The 27,503-nt window shown below is 42.6% G+C and overlaps 1 protein-coding gene across 1 annotated transcript in view; it reads left to right on the top strand.

Annotated features, from left to right (window-relative positions):
• The window catches only part of Dym (dymeclin), a 276,645-nt gene that overhangs the window by 200,834 nt on the left and 48,308 nt on the right, over positions 1 to 27,503 (top strand). The window contains exon 15 of the mRNA XM_055622878.1: positions 10,777 to 10,959. Within this exon, the coding sequence (XP_055478853.1) occupies positions 10,777 to 10,959 (183 nt within the window). The remainder of the gene's footprint in view (positions 1 to 10,776; positions 10,960 to 27,503) is intronic.

Consider the following 27,503-nt stretch of genomic DNA (forward strand, 5'->3'; position numbering starts at 1 on the left):
GTGTGTGTGTGTGTGTGTGTGTGTGTGTGTGTGTGTGTGTGTGTGTGTGTGTGATTTCTCCATATGTGCACATGCTAGAGGTCAGAGGCGTCAGCCCCCGGAGCTGCAGTTTGCGTCAGTTGTAAACCACCTGACATGCGAGGCAGGGTCCAAACTCAGGTCCTCTGGGGAGCACTCACCACCCAGCCACTGAGCCATCTCTCTAAACCCCGATTCTGCTTCCTCCCCACACTGTGTCAGCACACCCCTTTTTCCTACTTCACATACTTCAAAACAGTAGCAACTACTAACTTGTGTGACTCCTTTTCTAAATCCAGCAAGACGATCAGAACTTTCTTCTCTGCTGACTGACTGTGAGCACATGAATATATTAACCCCTGCAGCTTCCAGGATCCTTGAAACTACTCATTGTAGCTTTTTATTACAATGTTGGGCCTGATGTGCATATGCTATAGCCAGTGCTTTGGTGACACTGGTTTTTACTTTTACTCTTGAATGAATGTTACCGGATTTTAAAGTCAGAATTATGTTTCTAATTTAAGAAAGAAAAAAAAAAAATGAGGACCATAGAAACTGGCTCAGCAAGTTAAGGTGCTTGTGGCCTAGTCTGGTACCTGAGCTCAGAAACCACATGGTGGAAGGAGAGAAATAACCTCTAGAGATTGTCCTCTGTTCTACATGCTCACACATGGCACGCCACACACACCCATACACACATTAAGTAAGTAAATAAAAAATAACAAAAAACTGTCCTTTGCTCTAGCAACAAGGTGCAGTGGTTAAGAGCACAGGCTACTCTTCCAGAGGACCTGGCTTCAGTTTCCAAAACCCACATGGTTCACAACCATCTGTACCTTCAGCTCAAGGGATCCAACACCTTCTTCCGGCGTCCAAGGACACAAAGCACACTTATGCCATACCTGTATACATGCAGGCGAAATACCCATACTCATGCACATAAATAAATAAATTACTTTAAATGTTTCTATAGTCTTGTATATTCTCTACATAAACCTTTAACTTTTTTCTTTTGCTAAAGTATTTTATAGTAAATCCTGGAATTTTATCTTTTCATATTTTGATATACAGCTCCAAAAATAATGTCATTTTCTTTTATAATCTTATGCCATTATCACATCCAGCAAAAGCAGTAATATTCCCAAGGCATAATCTCATGTAACATAATCATATTTCTCCTGAATTCTCAGAAATGGCTGTTGGCAATGTGTTAAATTAGAATTAGAATTCACACATTTGGTTGTTATGTCTCCTAAGACTTTAAATTAGAGCAGTCCGCTTCCTTTTCTGTCCCAGCCATTATCACATTGCAGAAGCCCAACCACTTATACAGACTCTTCCCCATTCTAAGTGTGGATTGTTTTGTTGTTGTTGTTTTGGTTTAGTTTGGTTTTGGTTTTTTTGGAGGGGTTCTCTCATCTGTTGGCCCCTTTTAATTTGTTCTCTGGTCCTCACACACACTGGAAATGGGCATTTACACTGAAGGCTTGCATAGATTCAGACAGATTCTTCTTTCTCTGCAAGAGTTCTTCGAAGGGGTCCAACTTGCTTCCCCCACCAGACTGGACAGTTCCCTTTAGTCCTATTCTTTGACAGAGGCTAGATTGGTTTCCCCAAACTGCAGAAGTTGAAGCCCTCTACACTGTGACTGGGTGTTAATGAGGTAGTTAGGATTAAAAGAGATCATAGGGTTGATGCCCTCATCCGGTAGTGCTGGTGGCCTTCCAGGAAGAGGGAAACACCAAACTCTACCTGTCTCTTGCTTATCACAGAGAAAGGGCCATTAGGGCACGCTGAAAAGGAGGTTGACTCCAGGCTTGGGAGCTGGAGATGTCCCTCGTGCCTGTGTGTGCTTTCTCATCTCTTCAGGTGCCTGTCTTCCTTTTCCTTGTCAGCATTATGTCTATTTTTGTTGGCATTTAACAAAAACAAATACGCTGCTTTCATTTTCCAATTTGTACACTTAATATCATTATTTCATCCATCCTGCTTTCTTTGGATTTATTTTGTTTACTCTCCGATTTTGCTGTTTATGAATGACTTAAAATTTTGCATTTTTGTGGGGCTCAGGCGGATATGACTGTTAGGAGCACACCCTGTCTTTGCAGCGCACCTGAGTTTGGTTCCCAGAAGCCTACGACCACCAGTAACTCCATTCAGTGCCTCCTTGGGCACCTGAACGCACATGCACATATCCACATAGACACAAAATGAAAAAGTTCTTTTTTGTTTGTTTTTCAATTCTTTGAGACAGGGTCTCACTGTATAATCATGGCTGGCTTGGAACTTGCTGTGTAGTCAGCCTGGCCTCAGTGATCTGCCTGACAAGGAAAACAAGTTTTTTAAGAAACTGGATTTTTATTTTTCATTAATTATATTAGTGTGTGTGTGTGTGTGTGTGTGTGTGTGTGTGTGTGTGTGTGGTGTGCATGCACATACACATCACAGAGCACATGTGCAGGTCGCAGGACAATTTTAGGAGTCAATTCTCTCCTGCTGCTTTACGGGGTCCATGACTCAAACTCAGGGCCTGCACGAAATTGCCTCATTCTGTACACCACCTTCCTGGCTGCATTTTTCTTTAACTATATCCTTCGATGCAACTCTTCAGTACCAGTCACACTTGACTGTGAGCTATTCATACTCTTTTTTTAGTGATGTCTAGTTTCTTCATCTGTTTTTCACTCTTCATGAGATGCTGCTAATGTTTTTCTTTGTTCTCATTAATCTTTTTCCCATGTATGGAGTCCCTGGTTTTATTTAATTGAATTTCCCTTTCATTCAAAGCTGATTTTCTTTTCTTTTAAGGATTTTGAGGTCACACACAACTCCTTCCTATCTTTCTATGAAGATTAGGAAAATAAGTTCCCTTTTTTTTTTTTTTTTTTTTTTTTTTTTTTTCCTATCCCTTTAAAATATTTTTTACACTGGGGCTGAAAAATGGCTCAGCACTGGCTGAAGTGCCATCACCAGTGTGGCACTTCACACCTGTCTGTGACTCTGACACACTCCTCTGAGCCCCTGGGGACCAGGCACACACATGGTGCACAAGCACACGTGCAGGCAGACACTCATACGTGGAAATAAAACTAAAATTGGGGAAAAGAACATTTTAAATTCATTTTGCATTTTAAGTCTTTATGTTGTAGATATCTTTTGCTGCAAAATGGGTTAGAAATCTTTCCTTTATGGTTTGAGGTGGTTCTGTTTTTCTGCTTGATTGCTTCACAGATAGGCCGGATTCAGTACCCTTCCCTCTGACAGGAAACCAAACCTTACAGTGTTTGCTAACTTTTCTCACGCCTGCCTTTCTCTCCTGCCTGTGTGAGCTGCCACTCCTCATCACTGGAGTGGCTTTGCCCAGCATGCTGCTGTTGTAGAAGCTGGCTTCAGCCCCTGCTGTCTCCTCTCCATCTTGTGTTCTTTGCACTGGCTGTGCCGGAGTACAGCTCCCCTGAACCTGTCTCTGTCTCAGTGTACTTTCAGTGGACTGCCTGTCCTCCTAAGGCTGGTCTCATATGAGCACTTGAAGTCCCCAGAGCTTTTCAGCCAGCCAGAAAGGGTTTAAATAGTCATTGGGCCATTTCACAGCTGGAAGACCCCACCAGCTCTGAGCTCGCCCTGCTGACCTGAGACCTGAGTGCTCTAGCTTGTCGCCTTTCCAGACTCCCCTATATTTGCAGTTCAATCCAAACTGAATTCCCCACTCACACTGTGTTCCCTTTCAGGGCTGGGCTTTTTGTGCACATCCTTACCTCCTCCTCACCCCTCTCCTACAGCTCCTGCAGGTCTCAGCCTATTCATAAAACACATTCATCATAACAGCTACTGAGCTGAGCCCTTTTTACCTGCTAGGCAAGGCTGAAACTGTTTCAAATATATCATTAAGTCTTCATGTCCTATAAAACAGACAGGACTGTCATCTTTCAGAAGGAAAAGCTGAGACTCAAAGGTTCCATGGATTATCTAAGAACACATAGTTAGCCACTTAAGGGATTCAGATTATCTGGCCTATCTTGAGACTTGTGCTCATTCTGCTGAACCCCCATCCCGGGCCAGCCCCACCCTACTACAAGGCCCTCCCTGGAATCCTGAGATTCTGCCCCATCCAATATCTCAAAGTGGCAGCCTCGTGAGGCTCTGTGTCAGGAGTGGCTCTCCAGCTCAGCTCCCCATGCTGCTTCCAGTTGTGTACTTCATTGTACTTACACACTGTGTGACTGACTTCCTGCATCTCTTAGCTTTCTTTGGGATGCTGGCCATTGTAGCTAAGACAGTAGAAACTGAACCTCTGCGGCATTTATGCTTATAAGTGGGCACACCTCTGCCGGGATTTGGCTCCCATAGGGACTTGTGGACCAACCTTGGGACTTGTGTCTGCACTGTGCCACCTGCTTCAAATTTCCCCAGAAGTTTCTTTATGCCTGTAAAAGGAAGGACTAGGGTGTCAGCCTTTTTTTTTCCCCTGTGTTCCTTTGTTACCCTTGTCTTTCAGCTGTCCGTGCAGTGGGCTTGGAAGGACTTCTTTACTCGCCTAATCCATGTATGCTTCTGAGTTTTAGAGGCAGAGTTTCCTGCCCTCCTACCCCAATTCTCCCCCAGCCCTCTCTTCCTCCTTCCCCTTCCTCGTGTAGGAATATAGGGTATTGAACTCACATGTCTTCCTACCCCAAATCTCAGTATTAAGTGGCTCCTTTTGTCTTGTTGCTTTCTATTCCTCTACCAGCATAAACAGATGTTGGCTCATATCCTGATGATAAGAGAAAGTGTCCTCTGTCAAATCCAGAGGCTAAGTGGGTAGGGTTCCTGCTTCTCCCTAGAAGCAGTGGAAGTTCACCTGTGTGCTGTTGGCCTGGAGGATTTGCTGCCTGCCTTTTTCTTTTCAACTTTTTTTTATTGCTTTATTATTTATTACAATTTATTCAATTTGTATCCCAGCTGTGTCTCCCTCCCTCATCTCCCAATCCCCTACACACACTGTCTGTCTTCCCCCCGCCCCCCATGCCTGTTACCTAGTCCACTGATAGGAGAGGTCCTCCTCCCCTACTGACTCTAGCCTATCAGGTCTCATCAGGACTGGCTGCATCCTTTTCCTCTGTGGCCTGGCATGGCAAGGCTGCATCCCCCAGGAGGAGGTGATCATAGAGCTGGACAGTGGGGTAGGCTGGAAGGTCAGGCTACCAGCTGCAGTGGAGGCCTCTAATACTATGCAAGAGCCAGGCAGCCCAGGAGCTCCTAGGATGACAGACGGAGGGAGGGAGGGATTGTTTGTTTGTTTGTTTGTTTGTTTGTTTGTTTTAGGACAAGGTCTTCCCAGGGTGGTGTGTTTTACTGGGATTTACTCAAGATTTTACCTTGTATGGGATGTGGAAGGATGTTTTTTAAGAAGAATGAAAATGAATGCTGAGTCTGAAGGTGAACGTGGACTGGTGTATGCACAGCTGTGGCTGTCAGCAGAAGCCAGGGCTGCTGGAGCCTGAAGGGCAGAGAAGCCACTGCAGCTGCCAGTTGGGGCAAAGCTGTCCCAGGCTGAGCTCTAGTCCCAGAACACACTCCAGGAACCCAGTTCACACCATACCTGGTGTTTTGTCAGAACTTTATTTTTGTGTGAATTGTCAGACTGTTTTCCAGTTACCGGAAACTATGTGAAATTAACCAATGTCCTCTAGTGGTCACAGTTATCTTGCCACTGTGCGACCAGCCCAACAGTGTGATGTAAATCACTGTTCCCCGGGTCCTAGCTGAGGCCTGTGGGCAATATTCAGACTGTGTCCAAGACAAGGCGAGGAAGACCACAGGCTCCACCTTCCCACATGAGAGCACACGCCAGAGCTCCGCTTCCACTCCACCTGCCTCCCTGCTTGATTAAAGTTACCTGCTGTCTCCTTCGGCCCTGGGATTTATTCTTGGGCTGTGACTTGAGGGCAATATAAAGCCAGTTCTTTCTATCACAGGCTGGATGCTTTGGGACAGATCCAGTTCTGGCTAGAAATAACATGGTCACAAAGCTTTTTAGTGTATGTGCCAGTGAATTAACAACATAAAGATAACAAGAGTCTATCACCGAAAGATTGCCTTTGAAGGCCGGGGAGCCGTGCCTGTGCATTTCCTCCCCCTCCCCGCCTTTGGCAGAGTCCCATTAATTTTGTTGAAGGTTTTATTTTCTGCTGAAAATGCAGGAAATTTAGACAACTTTCTTGGAATCTCCCCAAAACTAATACAAACAAGATACATATGCTTCTCTTAAGGAAACTAAAAATAAATGATTTGAAACTGTATAAATTCCCTCTTAAAAGGAAAAGGAAGTTTATAAAATGAGAAGCAACTCTGAGTGTTGTTAACTGGGTAAACTATTCCCACAACCGCCAACTTAGCCATCAATATTGAATTACTATGGAACATGGAGCTGTCGGGCTTTCATTCCTACATGTATAGACAATCAGAAATAACCTGAGCCTGGAATTGTTTACTCAGGATCCTTGTTTCTACACTGGAGCTGTGCACACTCAGGCATGTGTACACACACACACACACACACACACACACACACTCACACCCTTGGCTTGCTGGCTTGATCTCGGCTTCATTCCTGTCTCGAGTACTAAAAAGAGCAGGCTGTGAATCAAAAAGGCACACATCTTGTTCTGAATGTTTGATTGCACTAGTGGCCAGCCAACACATGGGCTTTTGTTTTTGAGATAGGGGTTTCCCCTGTAGCTCAAACTAGCCTAGATCAGGAGATCTTCCTGCCTTTGCCCTGAGAATAATTTTGTTTTGTGTTTGTTTTTCTGAGATAAAGTCTGGAACTTGGCTGGAACTTACTACATAGTATGTAAATCAGGCTGGCCTCCAACTCACAGAGATCCTCCTGCCTCAGCTTCCTGAGTGCTGGGATTTAAAGCATGTGCAAGCATACCTTTCCATCTTCCTGAGTTTTAAATGAGCCAAAACTTACTTCCATTATTTTATTTTAAGATACGTGTTTTAATGTGCATGAGTGTTTGCCTGAAAGCATGTCTGATGCTCATAAATCAAAAGAGAGTGTCAGATGCCCAGAACTGGAGTAACGGCTGACTGTGATGCTCGGAACAGAACCTGGGACATGAGAGCAGCAAGTGCTCTGAACCACTGAGCCCTCTCTGGGTTCCCATTCTTCATTAAATTTTAATTTGTCCTTTAGGTGATACTATATAGAAAACTTGCACTGCAGAATAAGATAAGCTTTACAAATGTTTCCTCTATTCTCTCTATCTGTTTTGCCAAAGTTATAATTTGAATTGGCTGTAGGGCAGGCGGTCAAGCTGGCATGCTAACATACATCTAAATCCCAACAATCTCTTGAGTATGATGCCAGCTTGGTCTGCAGAGAGAGTTCCAGGATAGCCAGGACCACACAGAGAAACCCTGTCTTGGAAAAAAGACTAAAATGTGATTTCTGAGTTCTTTGCTTTTTTATTTTTCTCATTTAGTAGTAATATCTAAAGTAAAAATGTGGTTTGTTTTGTTTTGTTTTATGTACTTCAAAGTCTGCAAGTTCCCAGTTTAGAAAGTAGTCACTTATTTCTCTTGGACTCCGCCTACTCAGTCCCATGGTGCTGTTTGAAGGGCTTTTCAAATGCTATTAAATTAGACCTTCATGCAAAGAACATCTACTAGGAGGCTGAGGGTTAGTTCAATGTCGGCAGCTCATGCTTAGTATGCTCAAGGCCTAGAATTCAGCCCCAGCACCATTTTAAAAAATCAAGTCGTGTGGAATAGTATGATGAAATAACCATTGAGATGTATCTAAAGTAAGTCCTGGGATTTAGAAGGTACTGCCATTAAAAAGAAGCATTCCAATTAATTTCATGCTAATTTTTTATCCTTTTACAAGTAGTGATTATTGCTTAACAATGCTTTTTTAGATATGAAACAATAAGGATTTTATTGGTTTCCTGTCATGTATTATGGGTACCTGCCTCAAAATCCAGTCAAAGTAGCAACTTGATGATTCAGATTAAATTGCAGATTGTATTTATTGGGATAGGGTTTCTTGGAAATTAGAATTAACCAAAAGTTTGATACTTTTGTTTTTAGCAAATCTGAATTCCCCTGGCATGCAATTTATCCTGATTATCTCATGATCTGCTTGGTGCCTCGAAGCCTCCATCTTCCAGCAGGGATTTGCAGACCGACAGAGTAGTTTCTAGGAAACAACACAGTAGGAACTCTGGCTGTTTCTTAAAGGATAATTAAAGTGGTTAGCAAAGAACTGTTACCACTTAAAATGGAAATGAACTAGTTGCCAGAACTGTGCATTGTGTATTCAGGAATAGGCTGGTTGACCACTGGGATGTACATAAGGGGGGAGGGAGTCTAGCACTACAGCAGCCACCAGCCTCAGCGCCCAGCAGCTTTCTAGCACACTTCAGTATCACACTGTAGGCTTCCTGACGCAGGACTGAGCTAAAGAATTACCAAATTGAATAAAATGATGGATATAGCAGTTCTCGGTACAATTTTAGGCACATGATTAAAAACAATCCATGTAGATACCTGACTTCAAGGCAACCTCGTTTATTTCTCAAGAATTAGTACCTTTGAGATCCCTGTGGGGATAACTGTACTTGACATCCTGCTGGTGCAGCCTTAGGGCTGCTTGAGCTGTGTGCAGCCTGTATCCAATAGGAGTATTGGTGCATACTAGTAAATATTTAGAATTTTACTCAGGGTGTGACCAAGAAAAAAACAGACCTTATCTCATGTACTCTGATTTAGAGTCAACTTAATATTGAAATTTTAATAATATAAATTATTTACAATGTTATATGTTAAGAGATATATTGATAGAAAGTTATTATAGTTTGTGGCTCATTCTAAGTTAAGCTTGAACTTCTAAATTATACACAATTTCTCATTTTTGTTTCCTAATCAGTGCACAACATTAAAATGCCAAAACTGTTTTACAAGCCAGTAAAACTTAATATGTAAAATATCTTTACTTTGTTTCCCCAAACTGTATTTCCAGTTAATCTAAATAATGATAGAAACTGTATTTTCTTGTCACTTAATTTATATATCTGCAGCTAAACTGTAATACATTAAAGGATCACATTAGAATTTACCAGAGAGTCAGGGATAGTGGTATATTCCTTTAATCCCAGCACTTGGGAGGCAGAGGCAGTTGGATCTCTGTAAGTCCCATGCCAGCTGAGACTATGTAATAGAGATACCCTGTTTCAAAGAGAAGAAAGAAAGAAAAAAAAAGGAACTTTCCAGACAAACAGTATCAGAAAAGTTAAGTAGAATGCCTAGTAACTCCTTTAAATGTGAGAAAGTTAGTATAATTTGGAAAGATCTTTTTGCCAGTTTGAGGCATAGTGATGCATACTTGTAGGTCTACCATCTGAGAGGAGGAGACAGAGAGGCAAGGCCAGCCTGGGCTATCCGAAACCAAGTCTTAAAAAGAAAGCTAATGCAGGGCATGCTTATTGATTTTTGAATTGTTAAAGTTTCTACTTTATACTTCCCTGACTTATGTTTTAGCTTGAGTTTAAGTGAGGAAGTTCTGATTGTTTTGCAAAATTACTTAAACATTGGATATAAACTAATCTATCAGAAAATAGAAATCTTGGAAATGTGAATTTAATATATCAGGACTTACACTTAATGAAATTTATCTGTAAGATATTCATTAGCATAAAATTCAGAAATCATGCTCCTCAAATAATTGCCTATCAGGTTAGGTTTTTCCAAAGTGACCTCAGAAAACTCTGAAACTCATTTCTCCTCTAAGTAGGAAGGCAGAGCAGGTAAAGACATTTCTGTAAATGTTTTTGTCAGTTATGAAGCTGGAGGCTGATCTCCCCCTTTGCTCCAAAACTATACAACTTATATGATGCTTGTAAAGACGTTTAAAATACATAACTGTGACCAAAACTGAGGTCACTGTTTCTTGATGAGAGCCAAACAGAACAAGCAGTTTTGGTGAGAAATAGAATGACGGATGAGTTGCTGGCCATGAGGCCTGGAGTGGGGCCAGGAGAGGGGCATGGGGGCAGGGGCTGGAAGGTCAGCACAGGAGAGCCTCAGAGAAGATAGCCACAGTTTAAAGAAAGAAGAGTTTGTTTGGCTCACAGTTCTAAGAAACATAGTCCTTCCTGGGGAAGCAGAGTGGCAGGGCATGAGGTGGCCTGTCCCATTGTACCCTCAGCTGGTAAGCAAAGAATGCTGGGACTTAGCTCATCTTTCTCAGTTTTCCTTTTTACTCAGTTCCTGGGTGATTCCAAATCCAGTCAAACTGATGATGGAGATGAACTGTCACAACTGTGAACTCTGAGGAAACAGTGACAGAAGCTCAGGGGTGTATTTGTAAAATAATCAGAAGGTGGAATGACAGTAGAACACTGAGGTCATGCTGGTGTGAGTACTTGTTCCCGGAGTAAGTCAGACTTCAGGAGCGTGCTACATTGTGGCAACTCAGGCAGAGAACAAAAATAAGGATCTGAAAGTGGGAACTAAGAAGACTGCACATTTTCCTTCATATTGGCTAGTATTTAATTTAGTATATGAAATTCCAATACTAAATTAAAACAATTTTAACTCCATCCCTTAGTAACTGATGAACCTAATTCTAAAATTCTTGACAAAATCTTGAAGGGTATTTCCGTGTAATCTTTCCAGTGCCGTTAAAATTGTCAGTGGCCACTTGTATTTGGGTTACTTCTGTGGCATGGAACAAAACACTGACTCCTTGTTGGGATTTCTTTTTTTCACAAGGCACAGGACCTCAGTGTCATTGAAGAAGTGATTCGGATGATGTTGGAGATCATCAACTCCTGCCTGACAAATTCTCTTCACCACAACCCAAACTTGGTGTACGCCTTGCTTTACAAACGTGATCTCTTTGAGCAATTCCGAACCCATCCTTCATTCCAAGACATAATGCAAAATATTGATCTGGTAAGTGTACATGGGGACATTTAGTCTCTGTTTTCCTGTTATTCTTTTTTGACATAGGATCCGCCGTGTAGCCCACTTGTCTTCGCAGTCAGGCTGGTCATCCTCTTGCCCATCCTCTGAAGCACTGGGATCTACAGGGAGGGCCCCTGCACCCATCGTAATTCTTTTTGAATTAGTAAAGGTGAGAAAGTTGAGCTTAGCTAACTGTGGTAAGAACTGTCTATCAACGGTGAATCCCTTTGAACATGAACTGTATTTACACTTGCTTTGTACTAATGGCTGTATTCTATCTGAGCGTGTGTGTTTTGCTCTCACAGCTGTTTTCTTCCTGTGCATGTGTATTAAATACCCACACTTAATAGAATCGAGGTCATGGTTTCTTTAATACAATACTCCATTCTGTCTTACTGAACATTTAGCTCAATAACATTTTCTATGAAATTATCGATTCTTTGAATATCGTCTCTTTTTGTTTGTTTGTTTTTTGAGACAGGATTTCTCTGTGTAGCCCTGCCTGACCTGGAACTAGTGCTATAGACGAGGAAGGCCTCAAACTCAAAAAGATCTGCCTGCCTCTGCCTCCTGAGTGCTGGAATTAAAGTCATGCGTCACCACTGCCCAGACGAATATCTCCAGTTTTAATATTGTTATAGTTTTAAAACTGGAATTTTACTGATTTTCATTATCAGAGGATATCTGTATTTTCCAGATTCAGTACAGCCTGCCAGGTTGCTTCCTAGAAATATGATACGATTTCTATGTCTTGTGTATCGTCATGTGTTTCCACAGGTGACCCTTGGGACACTGTGTTTTTGTTGCTTTAAGGGTTAAAGTCTGACATTTGTCATTTTATAGCAAAAATATGGTATCTCATCACTTTTAATTTCTCTAGTACGCTTAAACGTTTTTATGTATCTGAACTTCTACTTCTTGTCCTTTCTAAAAACAATTTCACCATTTTTTTTTTTATTCCTGTATTAGTGATTCACTTGGGGTCCATAAATATTTCTTAAGTAGCTAGTATGATTCACAGAGTACCCTTTTGTTGGTTATATTCAGGAAATTGTCCTACAAGCATGGGTGTGAGATTTTACTACGAATGTGCATGTGCACATCTTCCTCTGAAGTGTCTGTCTGTAGTAGTTAGCCTTTTGATACTGTGGCTACGATGCTTGGGAGAGCAACAGCAAAGGAGTAAGATGTGTGGGAGCTCACACTTGCTGAGATTTCAGACCTTACTGACATCGTAACAGCAGAACATGTGGAGGATGAGGCTGTGCCTCAGGGTAAGCAGGAAGCAGAGAAGTAAAGAAAGGCTGAGGACCAGACAGAACCTTCAGAAAACCAGCCCACCTCCTAAAGTTTACACCCCTCCCAGAATCACATCACCAGCTGAGGACCAAGCCGTGATGTGTACCATACCGCAGGGTTTACCACGGGGTGCTGCCATTTCAAGTCTGTGGTTCTATATGTAGTTTTACCCATCCTGTAATACCTTGTCATTATATCTCTACCTTGTAATTCAGTGATTGCTAATGAGGATAGGCAAGTCTCATGTAGATTTAACATTTGGATTTCCTGTTTTGTGAAGCTCCACTTAAACCTTTTGCCAGGCTGCCTGTGGTGGCTCACACCTTTAGTCCCAAAACTGGGGAGGCAGGGACAGATGGAGCTCTGTGGGTTTGAAGCCAGCATGGTCTACATAGAGAGCCAGGACTACTCCAGAATCTTTGGCCAGTTTTTCTATTGAGTAATCTATTTGTGCCTTGTTGTGCTGCAGGCTTTCTTGGTGGCTGTTGTAAAAGTGTGTCCACTAACAAAGCTACAGGCTTCCTGACAGGACCAGATGCTTTTCTCAATGATCACGCAGCAGGCACTCTGCTCCTCTATTCCCTCAGGCGCCTGCTGCTCCCACTGTGCACTGACGTTCCTCAGCAGCTGGGGTGGCCTTTTGGGAATTTTTTTCTCTGTTCTTTTGTCTAGCTGCTTCCCGTGCCGTCTACTTGCTGTGCTCTGCCATAGGCAGATTCTACAGTAGTTTTCTGGGGAAAAGGTGACATGAGATCACTTTTAACTGATATATAACATTCTTATAAGATGGAGTGTGACATTTTAATATATGTATATGTGGGCTGAGGATATGGGCCCCTGGTTAAAGTGTGTACCATGCAAGAGTGACAGCTGGAGTTTGGATCCAGCAGCCCGACTGTAATTCCAGTCTTGGAACTCAGAGAGAGAAGATTCCCTAAAGTAAGGTGGCCACAGAGATTAGCCTTACTGATGAGCTCTGGGTCTGAGTCTGTGACCCTGCCTCAGTGAATACAGAAAAAATGTGGCTTGAATAAAAATGGCCTCTGTAGGATCATCTGTTTGAATATTCGGTTCCTAGTTGGTAGATCTGTTTGGGAAGTACTAGGAGGTGTGGCCTTGCTGAAGGAAGTATGTCACTGGGGACAGGGCTTGAAGTTTCAGAAGACTTAACACCATCCCCAGCGACGGTCTTCCCACCTCCTGTTCTTTGCACTTTGTGGTGTGTATGTCTGATAATGTGAGCAGTCAGCCACTGCTCCAGCGCCCTCCTTGCCAGGAAGGCCATGGATGCTAATCTCTTGAAACCATAAGGCCCAAATGAAACCCTTTCTTTTGTTAAGTTATGGTCGTGAGTGTCTTATCACAGCGGTAGAAAAGTCACTTAAGGCAGCAATCAGAGGTGATTTCACAGGCCCCCACATACATGTGTTCACTTGTGCATCCACACTCTTGTGCCCACACTCAGGCAAACATGCGTATACACACATGAAAATGGGAGAGGCATATAGTGATCAAGTATTCTCCATCATGTATCAGTTCTTTATGTTGAGACCACTAATAGCTTTCGTTTCTAGATATTTTGAAGTGCAATTTAAAAAATATTTTAATTTCTGATGTATAAAAATATTTTCATCTTTTGTATGTGTATGTTTGTGTGCTTGTGTGTATGTGAGAGCAGGTACCTATGTGCCATAGTCAACAGCTCAGATTTTAGTTCTGCCTTATTTGAAAGAAGGTTTGCTGTTCACCATTGTGTTTGCATCACTGTGTGTCCCAGGCCACTTGACCACAACTTTACAGGGCTTCTCCTGTCTCCGCCTGCCATCTCTGCCCAGGAACACTGGCCTTGCAGACTGTACTACCATGCCCAACTTCGTTTGTCTTCTGAGAATCTAAACTCAAATCCTTACCCCCTGAGCCACCATTATGGCCCTGAAAAGGTTTTGTTCTCTGTCTCTCTAAAATTTTTGGTCTCTTCAGCCTTTACTTGTGAAATACCATGATTTTTTTTCTGTACCTTGGTTGTCATTAGTCCCTTTTAGACTAAGGATTCATGTTCTTTAGTATCAAATTTGGAATTGTTTCTCCCCCGCTATTTCTCTATGAAACTCTTGAGCCTGCTCACATCCAGTTCATTAAACCTTCTTTCTCGGGCTAATCACTGTTCTCAGGTAAGAGTCCTCAGGCTCCCACCAGGGTGCTCTCAGCCTGTCTGCAGCCTTCAAAGGCTGGGTGGGAAGGCAGCTGCTCCAAGTTGGGGTAAGAGTAGGGAATGGCTTCTCAGTGGACACCTCTTGGCTTTGTGAATGATATCTGGATATGTGCGTAGTTTTCGTCAGGTTCTGATATTTAGTGCTTTCTTTATCTTTAAAAGGCAGTTTATCAAATTAGGCTTCTGTTCCTCCACTCTCGCAATCTGGTGTAGATTGGTGAGTACTGAACCAAAGTCAGCCCTGGGCCTTACCTCCCTCCATTCCAGACTCTTGCTGCATAGACCATAACAAGTGCTGAGTGCTCCAGAATCTTCAGAATGTCTGTGAATGGAGCTCTGGTGGACAGTGCTGCTGAAAAGTGGTCATTGACCTGCTCTATAAAACGACTGAGAGGGGAGAGAAAGAGGGAGAAAGCAAGAGAGAGAACAGCAACAGTTTTTTTTTGTTGTTGTTTGTTTGTTTTTTGCTTCCCCGTGTAGTGTACAGACCTCTGATACCAGCACTTGGAGGAGGCTGAAGCAGGAGTATGGTGAGTTCCAGGCTCAGAAACACTAGGAGATCCTAGAGGCAGAAGGAGGGGAGGGAACAACACAACCACTCTTTGCCGGCAGTTTAATGAGTGCTTTCCTGTGTCCCTCAGGCTTGCAGCTAGAGCAAACCATGGAGCTGCATTTCCTCTTGCCCCTAGCCATGGGCGTGCGCCCCGGTGCACAAGCCCAGTACTCAAGTTTGTTTCTTCAACTGAGACTTGACATTTTAGGCAGTTCTTCAAATCTTCGCCGTTGTGAGCCAGTGCTCCGTGTGGGCTTGTTGGTATTTGCACATAGAACCTCCTGTGTCACACCTCAAACCTTCTTTCCTAGAGTGCAGAGGGAGCCCCGGGGCAGGCAGTCTTTGTGTAGCACACAGGAAAACGTGGGTTTGATCTCAGCCCATGGTTGGGAGCACAAAAATATTTTTCTGTTTCCAAATCCCTCTTCTTAAGTCTGTATTTAATCTTCATAAACTCGCGGCTTGATTCATTGTTTATGTGTGTGGATGTTTTGCCTACATGTGTGCATGTGTACCACATACATTACAGTGCTCAAGGGGACCAGAACTGCAGGTCACATCCCTTGGGACTGGAGTTACAGTTGGTTGTGAACTGCCCTAACCACTGAGCCATGTCTCTTCCCCATAAACTGTTTTAAAAATTGAGAGGTATTAGTATTCATAAAACCATGAAATAAATTATTACTCAAGAGATACTCAAGTTGTTCCTGCCTTCTGTAATAAAGTGACATAAACAAAACAACAACAAAACTATAGGCAGTGGTTTTAGTTGAAGGTTTTATGTTAATTGTATCCTTTGGTATAAAAAAAGAGTGCAAACACCAGGGATGAGAGCATGCAGCCCCAGCTCTGATCCTAACTCTGAAGAAAAGGCACCCAGACCCTCGGCACTCCACCCCTTCCTGCATAGCCTGCTCTTAAGGACTAGACTGTTGGGGTGAAAATTTTTCTGGAAAGGCAGCTTTATAGAGCAAAACTGATTTGACAAATTCATTTCTGGTTCTTGTTTGTATCCTTTTTGGAAGTGTGAAACACTTATACTTAAGAATCATGATGCTCATGAGTTAAAGGGCTAACAAAACCCTTTCTGATGTGCATTAAAAATTGTGGTAAGCTGCTTCTAGCTCAGGTCCCTGGAAAGCTAATGAAGGTGGAATGTCAGCGGTGTCACTGAGCAACCCCACTACGGTGCAAAGCTATGATAAAATGACATTTGATTGACAAGCTGAGTCTGCACTGGGAAGAACTATAAATACCTAGTGAGAAGCAATAGTTTGGAACTTTTAAAAGTAAGAAAACTCGTGACCAAGTATGTCCTTTATAGGGACCCAGAGGCTTAAGCCGTGAGTATGGGTTTCTCTTGGGCACATGTTTTGTGAACTGAAATGGCTGCTGCATCCACCCTCAGTAGTGTGATTCTCTTGCATCAGAGCTGTTATTGAGGAGAAAAAGATTATCTGTGAAGTCACTGTAAAGACTTTCGTCTGGGCCTGATGGCGTAAGTTTGTGATCACAGCTTCTCAAGGGGTTTAGGCAAATCCGTAGACAGAAGGATGGAAAGTTCAAGGTCTGCCTGCATACAAAGAGGATCCCCCGTGGCTGTACTGTGCTATTTTCTGTCCTTTTATCCTTTTAAATCAATCTGATGCCAAGAGTGGCCTTTCATGCTCAGGGCTCTTTGATGTATGAGTATGCCTACAAGTGTCACCCGAGAATGGATAGATGGTGAAGTAGTTTTTTCTTCCATTTGTTTCTAAGTGTTTCACTTGTTTCTTTTTCAAGCTCCAAGTCTTTGTTTTCCAAGTTTATTTAGATCTTTGTGTTATGAAAATGTTTAATAAAATGACAGTCCTTGCCAGCCCCCAAGTCTGTACTCTGTGCCATCACATTCACTGTGTGTGCCCATCTGGCTGGTCTCTTCCTAGCCTAGCTTTTGCTTTCCTCCAGTTTCCTTCTCCATACTGTCCTTATTAGGGTTACTGTTGTTGTGATGAAACACCATGACCAAAGCAAGTTAAGGAGGAAAGGGTGTATTTGGCTTACACTTCCATATTGCTGTTCATTATTGAAGGAAGCCAGGATAAGAATTCAAACAAGGATCCTGGAGGCAGGAGTTGATGCAAAAGCCATGGAGGGGTGCTGCTTACTGGCTTGCTCCCCATGATTTGTTCAGCCTGCTTTCTTACAGAACCCAGGACCACCTGCCCAGGGATGACATCACCCTCAATGGGCTGGGCCCTTTCCCATCAGTCACTAATTAAAAAAATGCTCTACACCTGGATCTTTTGGGGGCATTTTCTCAATTGAGGTCCTCTCGTTCAGATAACTCTAGCTTGTGTCAAGTTGACATCAAATTAACTAGCACACATACCTTCCCATCTTCTTCCTCCCTCACCTTTTCCTTCATTTCCTGTCTCCACCTCTCTTTCTTGTTGGGTCTGTTCAATACGTGCAATAGATGGGAATGAGCCATTTCATGGCACCTAACTATATCAGCAAGTGTGCAGTGTTTAGATTTGTCAGTATACCGCATCTCCGTTCACAAATCAAAGTAATAGCTAGAGCACTCTGAAGCACCCTGAACACGCCGAGTGACGGATGTTCCATGCTGATCTCCCGGGCTCTCCTCCTCCATCTGCTGGAGGGAGACAGTCCTTGGAGAGAGGGGAAGTGGTTGGTAGGGAGTCACCTTGCTAATAAGTTACTCTGCCACTTGAATCCAGCTCCTTTCCTAACTCCCATGTCCTCAACATCACTTGGAGATACCTAAGTAAGACTCAAAATGAGTAAGGTTTCCAACAATCCAACAACTTTTTGCTACATACTTTAATCAAAAATAGTTCTGGGCACATTGAGAATCCATTACATTTAAGACCGTTTGTTGCAAAGTGACAAGAACTCTGTTAAAGGTTTATCAGTAACATCTTTCCTCTTTGCTCTTCTCCTCCATAAATACCGAAACTGGGCTTAGCAGACGTTGTCTGTTGAAAACTATTGGTGGAGGACACGAGAAATCGGCTGTTAGTTTGAACTGATGAGTTGAGAGTTAGTAAGATTTGGTAATGGTGAGTAGTTCAGGTGGGAATGAGTAATCTTTAAGCACCTTTAACATCTACAAAAGAAGGTAGATGTATTTCTCAGGTGCCCGGGATTGTAGTGCCCACTCTACACATCCTTTCTGTTCAGAACAGAAGATGACGTCATCTGACTGAATTCAGGAACAGAATCAAGCAGTTAGGACACCATTCAAGGAAGACATGAATGACTTCCTAAGTAGCTGAGGCGGGAAATGACTGAAAGACCATGCTGATCTCCAGATGAAGCGAGTTTACAGTTTGCATTGTGTTTCCAGTCCCAGCCATTCGTGCCGCACTCCACACCAGCACATTCTGTTCTTTCTTTGTCAGTCCCACGTCCAACTGATTGAATCATAAACTTTTGTTTTCTCCAAAAAGTGAATGCAGGATTTTCTTCTCTTTAGTCTTTCGTATCACAGTGAATATCGTCAGTATCTATCCAGTTGCTTAGGGGGAAGGAGGGAGGGAAGGAGAGAGGGAGGAGAACAATTAGAATGGAGGTTGGAAGTGGCAGTTTTATAGAGTGGTTAGGAAGTCTCTCTGAGCTGCATCTGAAACAAGACTTGAAAGAGGTAGCTAGTGAGCCCTGTGCTACCTGGACACAGAGTTCTAGGCTGCGAACTGATGGTAAGATGAGGTAAGGGAGAATTGTTTGGGAAAGAAAGGGAGTAGATGTGTTGAGAAGATGGGTGAGGCCAGGTAATAGCTACACATTTATCAGAGCTCATTCAGCTGCTTAATTAAAATGAGCAGAGGCCTTCTAGTGTATGACAAACTGCATCTCAATAAATTTACTACTATAAATTAATTTTCCTGATATGGGTTTCTGCCTAGGACATTGAAAGAATTTCTTCTCAACAAAGAAAAACATAAACCACAAAAGCATAGGGGTGTTCATTGTTGTTATGGTGGTGGGTTGGGGTTCTTTTTGATTTTGGTTTTTGTTGTTTGTTTGTTGTTTTGTTTTTGTTTTTGTTTTTTTATATATCAGGGAGCTGAGGTCACAGGGCAACCAGGATGCCTGGATTCCGAGAAGGAATAGGTCCACTCCCCAACATGAGATGCTAGGACTGGATCCCCTGTCTCACAGCACAGAAGGCCCAAACTGCCACCATGCAAGTCAAATTAGTTTTAAATTTCTAACAATTTGCCTGAGGATGAGAGTAGCCTGAGACAACATGACAAAACACTAGGACACTCGGACACAAAGAATTTATACTCATAAGTTTTACCAGCTTGAAGGACATGAAACAGTATGTGTTCCCATGACCCTGCTGGGTACAGAAGTTGTTGGTGTACCACACTTGCCCTTAGGACACTTGGTTACTGAGAAAAATGGGAGAAAACAATGCCTATTTGGGAGGAAGGGTCAAGAAACTACATTAGCCTCTAAGAATATCATTAAAGATATGTCTGTCACAAAAAACTCACTGTCACGTTATTTGACTGCCATGGGAAAAGGAATGAAAAAGCTGAGGGAAAATGTCACACCAGATCCCAGATACACAGCTTCCTTAAACACCTAGTCTGAGACTCGCCGGTCAGGGTAACTCAGAGTCCACTGCCTTCTGCCACCAGCCTAGCAAGTGCTGAGTCACAAGCAACAGCAGTCCACTGCTGAGAAAGGACCACTAGCATGAGCAGGACCAAGTCCCATAGTCTAGACATACAGAGGTAACCAAAAGGAGAGAGTGGAGCAGCCCTGCTGGAAAGCCTGTAAAACTGCAGGTCCAAAGGAGAAGGCTCATTAGATACTGCGGTACACCGAAGAAAGGCCATGGCAACAAAAATCTCAACTACAGTTTACTGTCTGAGTGAATTAGTTCATCCTCAAATCTGGTCCAGCACTGAGGCCACCTCAGTCTTTATAGTTCTCCGCATTGTGTCCAGGACTCAACCATACATAGTGAGTCAAAAAAAATTATCAAGAAACAACAGAATAGACTCAGTGATGATTCAGGTGTTATAACTATCAGCCAAGCACTTAAATTATGATTAATATTATTAAAGTGTCTAGGATGACTATCAACAAAGCATGATCCCCTCCCCCACACCACATCCAGACTGAGGCGTGGCTTGTACAGCCTGTGAACTGAGAACGTCATCGTCTACAGTCTTACAGGCTTTTTTAAAAGAAGAATGTGTAATAGAGCAGGTATTGTGACTCAGAGCTTGGAGTACTTTCTACCTTGTCCTTGTTTTATAAAACAAAAAAAACAAAAAACAAAAAAAAAAAAACAGCTCTTGACCTGGTAGAATAAAGTGACAGCAGAGAATCCCAGAGATGGACACTACAATTAAAAAAAAAAAAAAAATCAAATGGGAATGCAATGGCAAAAAAATTGCCAACACTAGCTCATCAATAGGCCTGGGTATAGCCAAGGTGCCAGGAATATGATTTTTAAAGATAAATCACTAGGAAAAAAATTCTAACAAACACAGTAAGAAAAATGTGGAAATGAGAATGGACTAAGAGCGGTAAGGTGACGTTAGATGGTCCAATACAGTGCAATCAGAATGTCAGGAAAGAGAAAGAGCAGGCCTAAAGAGATAAACAGGTGTCAAAGGACAGATCTAAGACGCCGAGAACTCCAACAGGACAAGTCCATTTAACACCCACACACTATTTAAATATCTAAGTAAAAAAAGAGAAAATACAGACTTAAATGTCATTAAAGAAAAGAGAAGCATTATATACAAGTGTTTAGAACAGAGGAAGACACTAACAAGTAACTCCTTGTCAAAAATGGCGCTTTAAAATGAGATGGGGAGAGTCTGTAGAGTTAAACTCTACAGAGATGATATGTGAAATCTAGAAACATGATGTGGATATTTGCAGGCAGAGAAAGCGTGCTGCTACAAGAAATCCTAAAGGAACTCATATAACCAAAAAGACCATGCTGGACAAAAACTATACAGAAAGAAGGCAAGAGTTCCTAAGTGGGGGGTGGCAGACAATGGCAGTGTTGCATCTGAATCGGATTCCCTAGCACCCATGTAAAAGCCAGATGTGGTGGCACGCACCTGAAATCCCAGCACTGGGGGGACAGAGGCAGCAGGATCCATAGGGCGCTGCTGGCCAGTCAGTCTGGCTTTAGTTAGCAAGTTCCTGCTTCAGTGAGAGACTGACTCAGAAAGTAATGAAGAGGGCTGGAGAGATGGCTCAGAGGTTAAGAGCACTGGCTGCTCTTCCAGAGGTCCTGAGTTCAATTCTCAGCAACCACATAGTGGCTCAAAACCATCTGTAATAAGCTCTGGTGCCCTCTTCTGGCCTGCAGGCACACATGCAGGAAACATTGCATACGATAGATAGATAGATAGATAGATAGGTGGATGAATGCAGGCAACACTGCATACATAATAAATAACTGGATGGATGGATGGATGGATGGATGGATGGATGGATGGATGGATGGATAAATGGATTACTGGATGAATGAATAAATAAATAAAATAATAAAAGTAATGAAGAGAGAATTGAGGAAGATGCCTGACACTGACTGCGACCTCCACACACAGACAACACAGATTTAAAAAAAAAAAAAAAAGGCCTTCCCAAAGTGGTCAAAGCTAAGGAAAGCATAGAAGGATTTTTATTACATGATCCACTGTATAATTGGCTTTCGGCCAGGCATTGTGGTACACTCCTTTAATCCTAACACTTGGAAGGCAGAGGAACGCAGATCTCCATGGGTTCCAGGCCAACCAAGGCTATATAGTAAAACCCTGCCTCAAAAACAAAACAAATAATGATGGGTTTTCTAAAGAAGGAATTATCAAATTGTTCTGTAAGTAGCCAAATAATAAATCTTTGAGAGTTTAGAAAGTACAGTCTTATCACAACTCAACTCTGAAGTTGAAGTTCAGTGGCTACCATGAAATACAGAAATCCAGTGGGCTTGGCTACATCCAATAAAACTTTATTTGTGAAAACAGACCAGCAGGCCAATATTCAGAAAAGGTGATATATTTAATTTTTTTAATTTAATAACATTTTTTTCATGATACAAAAAAACTATGCAAACAAGTATTTTAAAAAACTATCTTGAGTCTAGGACTAACTTCTGTTTTTTCTGAAAATAATTTGTATCTTGAAAGAGATTTTTATGTAAGTCCACATGAAAATTAAGGAAGTTTCAGTTGGCCTCAGCAATGTATTAATTTCATGGAGATCATGCTGGCCTTAATGTGGAAACTTCCCAGAAGTTCACTTCCAACTTTACACTGTGGTACTGCTTTAAATAAGGTGGCCTTTGTGGCTAAACTTAGCTCTTAGAAACCACATCTATGTGCAGTATAGAGTCAGGGTCTAGACCGCCAAGGAAGGAACCCTTCTGATTGGCTAAATGTAACAGTGGTGGTCTTGTGCATAGGTTTCACTAACAGGCCATGCTCACGCTTGATCGTTCTTGATTTCTGTGCGACAGATGCAGGGGCTTTGTTCATTCTGTAAACTAAAGCACTGGCACAGACTAACAGTGACATCCTGAATCCTCCACACGTAAGGCACTTGTCACTTTCCATGTAACCTAATTATCACAGCAGACCACCAGGCAGGCACTGTTTTTACATCGCTTACAGGTCAGGACAGTGAACATAAAGATGTGAGATAACTCACCAGGACTTAGGAGTAACCGCCAGGCTGGCTGTCAGCAAACGTGTTCTCCTCGCCTCTGCAGTTGAGTGTCCTAAAGTCCCATTGCTGGTACACATCCACGACGGGGTCCAGAGATAGGCACCCTCATCTCTTATCTCCCCAGTGTATGCCATCTCTCCTGAAAGCAGAAAGCAAAATTCCACATTGAGGAGGCTGTCAAAATCCATGTTGATTAAAACAAAAGCACAATCCTTTAATACCCAGCACTCAGGAAGCAGAGACAGACAAGCAGGCCAGCCAAGGCTACAGAGTGAGCCCCAACATCCTCCCTGACTCCATAATTCCCCCTCCCAAAAGAAAATAGATAATAAGGAAACACATACCTATTTTACTTTCAAAAACATGTTTATCAATGTCTTAAAACAAAAAACAAGCCAGCTGTGGTGGCTCAGTCCTTTAATCCCCAGCATCCAGCATCCACAGAGGCAGGTGGATCTCTGTGACTCCAAGGCCAGCCTGGTCTGCATGGTCAGTTCCAGGATGGCCAGAGCCAACAGAATGAGACCCTGTCTCAGTGGCTCAGTGATTAAAAGTCTGCGCTGCTTTTCAAGAGGACACAAGTTGTATTCCCAGTACTCAGCACCACTCTTAGGCAGCTTAGAGTTGCTCATAACTACAGCTCCGAGAAGCTTGGCCTCTTTCCTGTGCACACACTAAGCCCAGATAAGCTTAGCTTTAAACTAGATTTCAAAATACTCAAGGTGAAAGATGTAATGAAAGTTGTTGAGCCAACATTTTCAAATAAAATCAGAATTCACTACTAGCAGAGTATCTTAGTTAGAGTATCTGTTGTTGTGAAAAGATACCATGCCCACAGCAACTCTTACAAAAGAAAACATTTAATTGGAGCTGGCTTACAGTTTCAGAGGCTTAGTTCGTTATTGTCACGGTGGGACGCATGGCAGAACGCAGGCAGACATAGAAATAGAGAAGGAGCTGAGAGTTCTACATCTGGATCAGCAGGCAGCAGCAGACTGCCACATAGGTCTAGCTTTCATATATATGAGACCTGAAAGCCCTCCTCCACAGTGACACACTTCTTCCAACAATGCCAGGTGGTGCTGGCACCTATCTGTGATCCCAGCACTCAGGAGACAGAGGCAGGCGGAATTCTGAGTTAGAGGCCAACCTGGTCTACAGAGTGAGTTCCAGGACAGCCAGAGCTACACAGAGAAAACCTATCTCAAAAAAACCAGATTGGGGGTGGGGGGGCTGACTCTGGCCTCTTTCATGTACTTACAAACACATAATTAAAAATAATAAAAAAATAAATCTTTTTCAGAGGCCCTCTGTGGCAGGCTCCTGTCTTGTTCCCTGTTTTCTCCCTCTTTTGAAGTCCGTCTCCTTTGCCTTTCTGAATTAAGATTGAGCATCTTACCCAGGGTCCTCCTTCTTGATTAGCTTTCTTAGATGTACAGATTTTAATATGATTATCCTATATTATATGTCTAATATCCACTTATAAGTGAATATATACCATGTGTGTCTTTCTGCTTCTGGGATATCTCACTCAGGATGATCTTTTCTAGGTCCACCATTTGCCTGCAGATTTCATGATTTCTTTGTTTTTAATTGCTGAGTAGTATTCCATTGTGTAAATGTACCACAATTTCTGTATCCATTCCTCAAACTCTACCCATCAGGGTATCAAAACATACGCTGAGATCATAGCCAAACTTTAGGCAGAATGAAAGGAATCATATGAAAGAAGGAAGAGATAGACCTGGAGGGAACAGGAGCTCCACAAGGAGAACAACAGAACCAAAAAATCTGGGCACAGGGGCCTTTTAGTGAGACTGATACTCCAAACAAGGACGAGAATGCATGGAGATAACCTAGAACCCCTGCACAGAAATAGCCCATAGCAGCTCAGTATCCAAGAGGGTTCCCCAATAATAGCAACAGGGTCTCTGACATGAACTCATGGGCTGGCTCTTCAATCACCTCCACCTGAGAGGGGAGCAGCCTTACCAGTCCACAGAGGAAGACAAAGAAGCCAGTCCTGATATAACCTGGTAGACTAGGGTCAGATGGAAGGGGAGGACCTCTCCTATCATTAGACTGGGGGAAAGGCATAAGAGAAGAGGGAGGGACGGTGGAAGGGGGTGTTGGAGGGGGCTCCAGCTGGGATACAAAGTGAATAAACTGCAATTAATTAAAATAAAATTAAAATTAAAAAAGAGGCTAGCCTTTGGCCAAGAGAGGATTTTGTGTAGAATGATACATTCTTTTAGGGGTCTAATGCTTATGATTAAACTGATTCCTATTTTTAAAAAAAATCTTAAAAATACCTAGCACTTCTCTTTTGATTCTTGAGAGAGTGGCTATGTTGCAAGGAAAAATGTTTACCCGGCTAGCACACACTTGCTCCTTTTACACTCACCTGCCCTAAGAGAGTGGCTCATATCTATGAATTTGTGATGTAAGGGCTATTTGCTGCTTTCACAACAGGTGGATGGATATGATTTTTAGTTGTGTGAGCTGATAAGAACCACACTATCTGTCATAGGCATCACTAAAGTTATTAATGCAACCAAAATTCTAAACAGCTAGTAAAAAATACAATTTCATATCTTCTGAAATCTTTTTTTCTTTTTTTTTTACAATCTTTACTAGTATTGAATTCTGATTTTCTCTGAAATTTTTGGCTTAACAACCTACATCATATCTTTCATCTTGAGTATTTCCTATTTTAAACTGAGTTTATCTCGGTATACCACACATAGCTACAAACCCGCACTCAGAAGCTGACACAAGGACTTGCAAAATGCCTCGGCAGGTGAAGACATTCACCACAAACGCCTGGAGGCCTGGGTTTGTTTTCTAGAACCCACAAACTCTACATCCTCCCAACTTCCATACACATACCATAGCATGTGTGCGTGCGCGCACACACACACACACACACAGGGGCGGGGGTGTGAGTAACTCTTAACTGCACAAAAAAGAAAGCGAGGCAAGAGGATTGCAAGTGGATTGCAAGTTCTGTGCCATTTGGGGCTGCATAATGAGACCCTAGTTGTTGGCTGGTTGGCTGAATTGCTTTGGAAGCATACTTGGATGGTAGAGCACTTGCCTATCGTATGCAAAGAAAGCCCTGTGTTTGCTTCCTCAGCAGGAGGACAGGGGACTGGAAGAAACCTGACAATCAGTGGAGACTTAGTGAAACTAGAAGGGGCATCTAAGTTCCAGCTGCACCTGACACACTCCCATCCACTCATGTCTCTCCCGTCTTGCTTACTCACCTCTAGGAAAAAATTTTATCATCGAATCACTGTGAGCATTAAATAAATGGTGTAGAGAGAGCATGCTCCTTGAGAGGCCCAGCTGCAGTTTACTTCCTTCCCTCCTGACTTAAAAATTATACTTCTCTTCTAGAAGTAATACTTTTGTCATTTCCTGAAATAGTGACATTCTGAATACCAAGACATTAGAATGTCAACTTTAAACATACAAATGAGGCACAGTTTTTAAAAATAAATAAATAGGTAAGTAAATAAATAAATGAATGAAATTTACTTAGGGCTGGAGCTTCCCTGCCATTCTCCTGATGTCATGAGAATTCCTTAATGGCTTAGAGGCAAGCCAGTGTAAGCCACAGGGAGAACAAAATAAACCTGTCATGATGTCACTTTCTTCCTTGCCTCAGTGATGTGCGAGTTCATGCTTTCGTTGGCCTGTTGCGTCTCTTAAGTACATGAGTGCTGTGGTTCCGCTTGGCTCTGGCTGTGAGCATTTTGTTATCTTGATCAGCAGTCCCACACGAGTTATACCCAGTATTCCTGAAGTTCATGGGAAGGACATATTAGAGCTCCCTTTGTTTGTGTAAAAGTAAAGAGATTTCATTTTACTGGTGGTACTGGCAATGGGCTGAAATTGTGATGTGGTGGTAGAGCGCTTTCTTGATAGTATAAAACTCCAGGTGCTGTGCGGGGAGGAAGGAGAGTCTTGGTACCCAGGCGTGGCAGTTGCACTACCCTTGTTGCTCCCATATACTGTGTTACGTTGTGTTGTATTCGTCTGTGGCGAGAGAGGCCCCTTCATGGTAGACCTCCTGACTAGAGTATGCAAAACCTGGATTCCACCACAAAAAAAAGGAGGAAGGGAGGGAAGGAAGGAAAACAGAGAAAAGGAAAAAGAAAGGAGGGAAAGAAAAGAAAAGCTGTGTTCCTATAGGATCTGGATTCAATTTTTAAAAAAAATCTTTGAAAAATATTTATCCCCCGGATTGAAAGAAATACAATAAGCACATGTGACAGAGGATAATGCAAAAAAAGCAGAGGGCATCTGCTTCTCCTGGGGCAGGTGCCACCTCAGGAAGTAGAGGAAGTAAGGCCCCACACAGTCTGACAACAAGTGGGTCCATCAACATGACTAGGAAGATTTCTATTTGGTGCTCTGGAGTAAGGAATGAGTCTGCCAGGTGTGGCCCACGCCTTTTATCCCAGCACTCAGGAGGCAGAGGCAGGCAGATTTCTGTGAGTTGGAGGCCAGCCTGGTCTACAGAGTTTCAGGCCAGCCAAAGCTATAGAAAGAGACCCCTGCCAATAGACAGACAGACAGATAGATGAGATAAACCCAGGACAGCCAATATATAGAGAGACCTCTGCCAATCAGTCAATTAGTTAATAAATCCAGGACAGCCAGGGCTATATAGAGAGGCCCTGCTGATAGGTAGGTAGGTAGGTAGATAGATAGATAGATAGATAGATAGATAGATAGATAGATAGATAG

The sequence above is a fragment of the Psammomys obesus genome, unplaced genomic scaffold, assembly GCF_907164565.1.
Source record: "Psammomys obesus unplaced genomic scaffold, mPsaObe1.curated_primary_1811, whole genome shotgun sequence".
Classification (NCBI taxonomy): domain Eukaryota; kingdom Metazoa; phylum Chordata; class Mammalia; order Rodentia; family Muridae; genus Psammomys; species Psammomys obesus.